Source organism: Leuciscus leuciscus (assembly GCF_965113295.1).
Source record: "Leuciscus leuciscus genome assembly, chromosome: 14".
In the NCBI taxonomy this organism is placed as follows: domain Eukaryota; kingdom Metazoa; phylum Chordata; class Actinopteri; order Cypriniformes; family Leuciscidae; genus Leuciscus; species Leuciscus leuciscus.
In genome coordinates, this window is record NC_138738.1 from 22,488,186 (window position 1) to 22,498,618 (window position 10,433).

Below are 10,433 nucleotides of genomic sequence, written 5' to 3' on the forward strand. Positions count from 1 at the left end.
TTTGCAAATCTATAACATAATGAGCTTGCCTTATTTTGTGGGTTCATTCTGATAGCTCTCTGAACAGATGTTTTGTGATGTGATATAGGCCTACTAACGAAATAAAAAGTTATTTTCCTTTATTTGGATAAGGCATTTTTCTGACTACAATATTTGTTTTTGTTTTTTTTTGATGGATAGTTCTGTCTTTGTAGTGTGGGGGAAATGCAGTTTTGCTGGTCTGGAATGGTATAAGGGTGAAAAACTAAGGTGAATTTTAGCTTGCATCAGAAATGTCATTTTATTGGAATAACAGTTGACGAAGCTGAGAGATGTTGTGCATGTTCCTATGTGGGAGGGGAATCAGGGGTCTTCGTCAGGAGCGCGCGACGCAGCTGCGTGGTTGCGTCATATACCGCTGCATTGTGGGTGAAGAGATATTAGCGGAGCCGCGCCATTTTTTGTGTGTTCAGACCTGAACTCGAGAATCTGTGCGTATTGACGGTTTTGAATTATTTCCCTTGTGGCTGAGAAGAAGATAAGTAGTTAAAAAAGAAGTAATTAAAATGGGAAGAAAGAAGAAGAAGCAAATGAAGCCTTGGTGTTGGTATCCTTTTCCATGACCCGATGCGGCCTGTTCAGTGCTGTGTTGCAGCAGCGTGATCATGAATTCAAGCTCATGCTGTCAGTCTCACGCTGCAGTTACATTTATTGCTACATTGTAAAAGAAAACCAGAAACCTGTATGTTTAGTATTGGTGCATTTTGTTGTCTTGATGCCATTTTAGTTCGAATTTCATGTTTGTTAGGGTTAAGAGAGTATTTTAGACACGCTAAGTTAGCTGTCTCAACGTAGCAAGGCGCTTTCTGAACATTTTGCGCTGTAATGGTGATCTAGAACAGATGCATAGCCAGATGCATTTTTAAAACAGTAAAGTTTCATATGAAGCATTTCACATCTTTCTTTTTATTTAAAGTATGTTCTCCTCCCCGAATGTGATCCTTAACCAGAATTGAAGGTACTGTAACAGAGATTTTGATGATGAGAAGATTCTCATTCAGCACCAGAAAGCCAAACATTTCAAATGTCATATTTGTCACAAGAAGCTGTACACGGGGCCTGGATTAGCGATACATTGCATGCAGGTATGGACCTTTTATAACCTATAATACGTTGATATTTGCTAAGGGGTGTTGAATTAAATATTTGTCTTTTTTTTAAAGGTGCACAAAGAGACAATAGACGGAGTTCCTAATGCAATACCAGGAAGAACAGACATAGAACTGGAAATCTACGGCATGGAGGGTATTCCAGAAAAAGACATGCAAGATCGGAGAAGAGTACTTGAACAAAAGTCGCATGGTACAGTGTAATAGTGCTTAGGCAATCTAAGTGGTTTGTAAAATGTCAATAGAATGGTTTGTCACAGATATATAACCTTTTTTTATTGTCTGAGCAGAGAGTCAGAAGAAGAAACAGAATCAGGATGATTCTGATGAGGAGGATGATGATGACGATGATGAAGCCGGACCTTCATCATTTCAGCAGCCTGCTGCTCAGCCTCAGGCTGCCTACATGCCTCCTATGACCCAGGCAGGCATCCATCATGGAGCTCATGCCCAAGGCATGCCACATGGTTATGCAGGTGTGTATAACGAAAGTTTACAGAGTACAGCTCAAACAAAAAGTATGGCCACACGCCCATTAAGACTTCATATCTTTTCCTAAAGGCATGCCACATATGTTGACTGGTGTCCCACCAATGATTCCTGGAATGCCACCAGTAATGCCAGGCATGCCACCGGGGTAGGTCTCAATGTTAATTTATGTAAATTATAACCTTATTATTATGGTCCAGTGTGATTAATCTGTGGTTCTGTTATGAATAGCATGATGCCAATGGGAGGGATGATGCATCCGATGATGCCTGGCATGCCACCAGGTCAGTGTTGTAGACAGTCATTAAACTATTTAAATAAACTAGTTAATATAGATAAGTCATTTTTTTTAGTGATGCACTAATAGGAACATTTTAATTTCGGCTTTAAAAAAAAACAAAAAAAAACGTACAAATAAATAAATGGTTGCTAATTAAACTCTGTATACTGTTCTGGGTTTTGTTCTTGGGTAAATTAAACGAGTTATAGTAAAGTTTTTTGGCAACAAGCTGCCTCTATTTTAGCTGAACAAATTTTACATATTGCTACTCCTTGCAGAATTTTTGGTCACTGTAAAGTGCTTCCACCCTGCTGACATTTTTACCTGTTATAGCTTATCCATATTGTGCACATGAAACACTCCAAAACGCTTCCATCCGTGGAGCGTCTATTAAACGTTAAGTTGTAAATCAATGGGTTTAAAAGAAAATACTTTCTTTTTGCTGTTTTGACTGAATATATTCCGTCAACAAAACTTTGTGCATCTGTAATCATATTCAAGCTTAGACAAAAATGGGAAAAACTGTCAAAAGGTTGTAGTAGTAAATAATTTTCTTGTTTATAGGAATGCCACCCCATGTTGCAAGGCCTGGCATGCCTCCTATGGCACCTACAGCCCCTGTCACAGCTCCTGGAATGGCCAGCAGACCAGCTGTACCTGCCACACAGTCTGTTGCTTCTAAACCTCTCTTCCCCAGCGCTGTGCAGGTATTGAACGTAGGACCAGACTGACTTGTTGGCTGGTTTAGTAACGTATTGTTCTGAATATAAGACCCCCCTCTCGTTTTCAAGATGTACCTTTTAGGAAAAAGGCTTTTTGAAGACCAAATCTTGTCTTTTAAAGAAAAAACTTTTATTTAAAAAATATTTTCAAATTGCATATTTTTGTATTTAAAGTATGGTAAATACTGGTAAAATGTACCTATAACAATCACATTAAGAAATGAACACTTTATGGCATAGCTACCATAAAAATAACCTGAAGTTCTCATTTAGTAGATTTTACTGTGACTGATTTCTCACCTTTTTTTATGTACAGTGACAGATGCTGGCATGTCAAAAAACACAGGTGTTTGATCCGCATTATCTGATCCAGGGGATATGAATATTTTTTCCATAGGCCGATCTCATAGTGCTGAAAAGACAGCAGTTTCTCCCTGAAGTCGGAGGGCAAGCGCTAATCCATTACACCGCTTCGAGGATATTGACAGGCGAGTGCGTCAGTACGTAGCCGAAATAAGAAATGATGGGCCTCGCTGGTGGCTAAGTTCAGCTCTTTGGTGATTTCTGGTGCCTTCAGCTTGATGACGCTCTGGTTATGGGCAGCCCCTTATTTATTTTTTTCGGCTACGTACTGACACTTGCCTGTCAGTTTCTTCGAAGCGGCTGCTTTTAGGACCGCGGTAAGCTTTTTAAGACTGTTTTTTTGGGCCCGCCATCTTCTAACATTAAACTCTGACACCGTATTTCTTGGCAGCTTATTGAGAGTTGTTTGATGACTCTGCTGTTGCTAGTCTTTCTGTTGGGATGTCGTGAGGCATTGCAGGTGCAGCGACGGTTGCCCTCCACTATGAGACACCATGCGAGATAAATTGATCTCTTGCATCCCGACGCCCATTGTCATTTATGAATCGTCACGACTAGGGTTGGGTACCGAAACCGGGCACTAATGTGGAACCTGAACTTAAGTAACTGGTATGTAACCGGACCGAATCAAAACGCAGATTTAGGTGCCTCATTTTGGTGCCACTTAAATGCCTCAGCTCTGTTGAAATATTTGCTCTCTGGTTCTCTGAAACGGAAGTAATGGCGCTTTTCCACTACACAGTACCAGCTCGCCTCGACTCGGCTCTGTTTGGTTTTCCACTGTGTAAAAGTTGTACCTGTACCTGCTTCCAGGTACTTTTTTTCGTACCACCTCCGGCGAGGTTCTGAGCGAGCTGAGGCGATACTAAAATGTGACGTGAAAACACAGCAGACTGCTGATTGGTCAGAGAGAATCGTCACTATTCACTGCGTCATCATTGCACGCGCCAGACGGAGTATCCTGAATAAAAAACAGCAAAAACAAAAACATCCAAAAACAGCATACACTCGATTTCCTCCATTGTCCTGTGTGTTTGGGTAGCGGGTGTGTCTCGCGCGTCTCGCGTAAAAGATTAAGTCACGGCAGTTTCCTGCGGCGTCGCTAGGACGACCAGGTACTATTGTGGAGGTACTATCTGCAATGGAAAACGGAGCGAAAAGCGAGCCGAGTCGAGTTGAGCTGGTACTGGTAATGGAAAAGCGCCATAAGAAACATCATCACCGCATGTGATAGCTAGGTAACCCTTTGACGCATACGAACGTCCGCACTGGTGTGATTAGCAAGTTCAGATCGCGTGATCATCAACTGCTAAATTCCAATTTGCATTCGCGTGTTGGCTGGCGCCGAGCCAGAGACAGACGCTCTCAGCCTCAGTCATATATCACGACTATTCAGTGTTTTCAACCACATAATGTTAATTTTAGGTTTCAGACATTTGTACAAGTACAAGCAAAACAACATTTATAGTTGCAAAATACACTGTCTATGGAAGCGGCAATAACAATCCTTTCAATTATAAATTGATGACGTGTTTAGATACAGATTGTGTAGGTAACTATAAAATTTACTCTGTTCTTCTCACACTTCACCAACCACTTACTTTAATGTATTTCGAGAGAAGTGGATGAATTGACGTTGTAGGCCTAAATCTGATTGATACAATTCTCTGAACTGCGGTGCGTACTAACATGGCGCCCATTGTGCGTTAAAGATCAACTAACATGAATCATGATAATTATAAAGGTTTCTTAAATGACAAAACGCATTCACTTACATGTATTTCAGAATAAAAATATCATCCAAGGACTGACTGACATGTAACGCAACCAATCACTGTTTGTTTTGTTCTGCGTCATGTTTAGTGTGAAAATGTAAAGTCAATGTCCCTACAATAACAGACCGGCGTACATCTAATAAATTATTAATTCAAGTTGTGCAAGTTTACTGCAATAGAGCCGCGAACCTCACATACTTTTGAAAATCCATCCTTCAGTTGATCCTGATGGGCGCTCATTGTCACAGTTGTAAATGACGGCATTCTTCCGTCATTTACAAGGGTTTCGCGTCACGGCATTTAAGGTAATGCGTTCTAAAATAACGCTCAACTTGTGCAGGACATGCAATAAGTCAGGAGAGGTGTCGTATTTGGCCAGAGAAGGCAAAAAATGTGAAAAGAATTGCTGAAATTTAAAGCTGGTTTGTAGCATACCGAATACAGACTTGCTGCCCATTATGCCTCTGGCATGTAGGGCAGCAACGAAGGTCCTCCACTCTGGTCGATTCTGGGCTGTTTTCTGGACATCTCCCCATGTCAGGGGTATCAGTATCAGTTCAGGCACCGTCTAGGCACCGGTACCGTTTTAAAAGTTTCGATTTGGCACCGGTATCGAAAAAAACAAAACCAATACCCAACCCTAATCACGACACCCTACAACAAATGGATCGTACCAAAACCAGGCTGATTTCATGTAGTCTGAACCCAGCGTAATGGTGAAGTACTTTTCTTTTAGTTTTTTGACAAATATATTGCCAGTAAAGGACAACAGCTAAGTTCTTGTCGCTAAAGAGACTATAACTCGTTATAAACAATCTTTTGAAATTTTTGCACAAACACACATGGCTTTCTACAGTAATTGGCTGTTTACTTTGTGACGTTAAATCCTGAGTTGAGTCTAAGGAAAGGTGTTTTTTTAATATACATATATACTGTTATCCTTTCTCTCTGTGCTTCAGATGGGGACTGGTGTTGCGAGCCCCAGCGCCGCCCCTGCAAATGCAGAGACACAGTCTGCCTCCTCTAAGCCTCTGTTCCCTAGCTCTGCCCAAGTACGCACTAGTTTGTGTGCTTCTCTTTACTGCAGCACAGCATGCAGATCAGACACGCTTGTTTCTGTCATTAGTATATGCACACCTGCATATGAAGCTGTGGTGTTGGTATTTAGGCCAATATTTAGCTGCTTAGTGATTTGATTCGATTCTTGATGCATGCATATGCTGTTTGCGTTCAGCATGTTCTATATACATGTTATATGTACTTGTACTAGCTTTTGTTTTTAACCATACTTTTTTCTTTGTACCATAAGAGATTTGTATTTTCTTTGTATGAATTTTATAAAAAAAATAAATAAATTGAAATACATTTTTTCTAGAATTATCCAAAACAGCTCTACTTTACATTTTTACAAGAAAAAATTATAATTTAGCAGTGCGTGTGATTGGGCAAGACATTTGCTTTTCTTCCAAGCATGTTTTGAAAATGTCAGTTTTTCCTTTTAGGCGCAGCAGACTGTATCAGGACCATCATCAAATGCCTCTGATTCTCCTAAAGTGACATTCCCAGCCTACACCCAGCCTTCTTCCACTCCTTCTGTTGCTGTCTCCCCCAGCACTGTGGCCAAACCCCCTGCCACAGTCACAAGTAAGCCAGCCACCCTCACCACCTTGAGTGCTACCAGTAAGTTGATGCACCCTGATGAGGATATTTCGCTGGTGAGTGCTCGAGTTTTGCTCTAACTACTTTTTTTGACAGTAAGTAATTGTGAATGCATTATCTGGTGTTAAAGGGAATATTACAAAAGCACAAATATACCAATTAAGTGATGTTGTAAGAATACATGCAGTCCAAAGTTTTTTGTTGTTACTGCAAGTGTTTGATTACATTGTTATTGTCTTGGCCCCAATTCAGGAAGAGAGACGGGCTCAGCTGCCTAGGTACCAGAGGCTAATCCCTCGGTCTGGGCAGACTGCAGCGGCTGCTGCCTCGGCTCCCCCTAGTGGAGCAGTGGGAGGAATGATACCTCAGCAGCCTGGAATGAGGCATCCCATACATGGTAAGATTGTGTCTGTGTTTCTGTGTTGAAATGATTTGTCACCGTCACAGGGTTTTTCCTGTATTAAAACCATTTTAGCTGCCGCCAAAAATGAATCTTAGTCCTGCCAAAGATTTATTTGATCATTTGATGTGTCGTTCTGTAGCAGTGGTACTCGCTGATAGCCGTCTGTTTTAAAACGCTCCCATGAGTGTTTGTTTGCGCTCTGTGATGGAAAGAGTGGCCTCCTTTAGGGATGTAACGGTATGAAAATTTCATATCACGATTATAGTGACCAAAATTTTCACAATTATCAATATCACAGTTTTGTTAAAATTAGATGAAAATGTTACTGAAAGAACTGATACACACACTGAAAACATTTTAACAAGTTTTATATTTGGAAATCAACAAACAACAAATAAAATTAGCAGGTCTATGCACTTTTTTTTAACCATACCCATTAAATTATATGACCGTCAATAGCAAGGCATTATAACACAGCGCATATCTCTTCTATCACCGCGGATGCACTCTCTCGTTTCATTAAAATGCTATTATAAAAAGATTAGTGGATCATTTGGCAGCAAATGTTGTTATAGTGAAAAAAAACATTTAGTTAAAAATGTTCCATATTGCTCTTTGTATTGTTATAAAATACAATGATGAAAAAAAAAAGTATTTACTTATAGGCCTACTATAAAATGAAAAGACATTTTAAATGTATAGCACAGCTTTTACAAAAGGCAACAACATTTGATAGGACAGAACAAGAAAGACCATTAATAATCTTAATTTCATTCATCAATAATAATCTTTCATTCAAAAGTATTATAGGCCTATTATGAAAGGGTTCAATATAGAGCACTAGAGCGGCTTATGTGCATCCCGTGCGCAGAATGATGCACTTGAAGTAAGTCATTGCGTGCTGCGCGTCACATTGAAAAGTTCACAAAACAAGGGGAAGAGATTAGATATTGATGTTTAGTATATCATATCTATGCAACAGTTTATTGAACCTTTTCTTTAAACAGTTGTACATTTCAGTTACTGTGCACGTGAAGAACAATTCATTGTGCTCTCTCTTCCACTGGGACACCCGAGAGAAAGACTCATGATTTAGAAAGTGAGATAAAGTACTTTTATGAAAAACCGTAGGCATTAAAATAAGTGATGATTTGATGATTAGCTCAATTCATTAAGTTTGGCAGGCCAAACTCCTTCAAAATGAGATGTATGCTTAATATTAGCAGCCAGTCAGTCTTGTTTAAATTATGTAAATGTTAAATTTAGTCCAGGGCTACACAATATTGGAAAAAACTGACTGTTTAACTCTGTTAAAGCTTGTAAAATTTTACTCGTGGTGACCCAAACAGCTGCAGGTTTATTAGGCTGCTGTCCTTTCAAGATAAATTCACGGATCCAATATGATACGCATCAGTAGGGCCCTATGATTTCCGTGATGCGGAAAACGCGGACGGAATTTAACATGAAAACGGAATTCTCTTATACGCACGGAATTTGCATATATTTTGTTGACATTAAATAAACGATTTTTTTTTTTTACTTCTCATTTTTTTCAGTTTAAAACAACAAACGTAGAGATCGAGGTCTCTACCTAAACCGTGGCCAAATGGCATTGTTAAACATGTTGCCTAGTAACCATATGTCCTTACGTTCCCGCGTAAGGAAAAAAATGTCGAAGCGAGCTCGTCAAGGGGCCGTTCACATGTCGTGTCTTTTGCGCGCTCAAGTTCGTCATTTCAAATGTAGGCGCGCGGCAAATGCGCTCATAATTGAAGCGACGCGCTCGTTTTTTCCAGGCGCAGCGAGATGAAAACACCTCAACTTTTCAGAATGCCGCAAGCGCACCGCAGTTCATGTGACAAGAACCACATATCAACTTCACCCTTTCCGTAACAACATTGAAAGCTCAGTCAACATAAAGGATGTGGGTTCACCACAAACACTACGGGTGTTTTTCTCTTCTCCGTAAATAACCCTTGTAGCAGAGCGACAGCAAGCGTTTCTCGGTGGTGGAAATCTATTAGCTACTAAACTTCTTTGTCGTTGTGGAGAGTGCACGGTTGCATAGCAACGACAGACGCCATGGGAAAATCCGACCGAATTTTACTATTAATAATAAAAGATAAGCTAATGTGCATTGTTTTTGTAAATGTCAGTAATTTATCTTTTTTTTTGCTTACATGGAGGGGTCACTGATGATGATGGGTTAACACTGTACTTTTAGGCTGTAATATGTCATTGTGTTGGCTTTCTGTCAGGCACATATCGTTGTTTCAGTGTTTCTGTCTCCCTGCAGCATGGCTGCATTTAATCTTTAATTTAATATTCATCAATCCTACTTTGTAACTGTAACCTTCATGTTACTGTTATTTTTGGCCAGAGATTTGTTGAAGGTTTGGCTGAATTTTGGAGAATTTTGAATGTGCTTTGCTGAATATATTAACAGTTTAAATAAAAAAGCTGAATTGTGAGTTTGTGTAACTGAATTTTTAAAGGTCAATACTGCTTAGAAGTGAAAAGAAAACAAGCAAATCCAAAAAATCCGAAAGGACTGAAAATAAATCCAAAAAAAACGAATTCGGAAAAAAATAAAACGGAATTTGAGAAAAAATCAAACGGATTTCATAGGGCCCTACATCAGTTTTCTTTGTCAGTTGTTTACAAACTGACTGTTTATGAGGATACTCGCCGAGACGGTCTTCCAGTCTCCAGTCACGAGTTCCAGTCTTCTTGCGCTTGATGTTTAAACTGACAGGACTTAAAAACACACACAAATAATAAACTTGCACTCTAGTTTAATCACAATATGTGTTTTTTTTGTTGTTTTTTTTAGGTCAGTATGGTGGTCCTCCACAGGGCATGCCTAGTTATCTGACTGGTGGCATGCCTCCTTATGGACAGAGTTCCCCAATGGTGCCCCCATACCAAGGTGGCCCACCTGGGCCTCCCATGGGCATAAGGCCACCCGTAATGTCTCCAGGCAGCCGATACTGAAACAGCGCTGTCGTCCCACTAGGTTTGGAGGTTAAACCTTTTCTCATCTTGTGCTTTTATTGTAGCCAAACCAATGAGCTCTAAACCCACTGCTGAAGAAAAACCGGACATTTAAGATATGTTATATCACACAAAAGTATTGGATTCAGCCTTTAAATAAAAAAGACTAAGAAGATAACGGCAGTATCAATGTTACAGTTGATACATGTATTGCTTTTCTTCCTATTGTGTTTCATTCAGGTTGTACAAGTACAGTATATTAGACAAAGGTTCATAATATATTGAAGCCGCTGGCCTAACAGTATCTCCATGCACAAGGCAAGTTCCCAGTAAGATTTCTGCTTTTATCTTAGTAGTGAAGCCCTCACAGCACCATACTGTGCTGTTGGACTTTACGTCCCCAACATCAGATTGGTGAGGGCTTCAGATCACTGTTGTCATGGTGTTTTTTCTTTTAACTGTTTGCATCCATTTGTTCAGGGTTTAAATAGAACAAGGGTAAATGCGTTTCTCTGTAATTTTTTTTTATCATTATAAATTTTTTTTTTGCTATGTTCATTGTAATAAAACATGCTTAATTTTGATTTTTTTTCTTCTTGA

General features: G+C 39.7%; 1 protein-coding gene across 4 annotated transcripts; it reads left to right on the forward strand.

The window, feature by feature from the left end:
* Positions 1–389: 389 nt before the first annotated feature.
* Positions 390–10,425, forward strand: znf207b (zinc finger protein 207, b). 4 transcript variants are annotated; one of them, XM_082136924.1, is made up of 12 exons: positions 390–586; positions 998–1,124; positions 1,203–1,341; positions 1,439–1,624; positions 1,710–1,785; positions 1,869–1,921; positions 2,482–2,624; positions 5,737–5,829; positions 6,280–6,492; positions 6,689–6,833; positions 9,673–9,855; positions 10,074–10,425. In XM_082136924.1, exons 1-11 carry the CDS (start codon positions 546–548, stop codon positions 9,831–9,833), a joined length of 1,377 nt encoding a protein of 458 aa, XP_081993050.1. In that variant the 5' UTR covers positions 390–545; the 3' UTR covers positions 9,834–9,855; positions 10,074–10,425. The 4 variants fall into 4 exon arrangements, with proteins under 4 accessions (XP_081993050.1, XP_081993049.1, XP_081993051.1 ...); XM_082136923.1 differs by having other exon boundaries at positions 9,673–10,425; XM_082136926.1 differs by lacking the exon at positions 390–586 and adding an exon at positions 608–721 and having other exon boundaries at positions 956–1,124; positions 9,673–10,425.
* The last annotated feature ends 8 nt before the right edge of the window (positions 10,426–10,433 follow it).

Bases quoted from the DNA above. Each gene is read 5' to 3' on its own strand.
- znf207b (XM_082136923.1), top strand. From the start codon at position 546: ATGGGAAGAAAGAAGAAGAAGCAAATGAAGCCTTGGTGTTG. The intron at 1,125-1,202 runs GTATGGACCTTT...TTTTTTTTAAAG, and splicing joins TAGCGATACATTGCATGCAG to GTGCACAAAGAGACAATAGA. The intron at 1,342-1,438 runs GTACAGTGTAAT...TTGTCTGAGCAG, and splicing joins ACTTGAACAAAAGTCGCATG to AGAGTCAGAAGAAGAAACAG.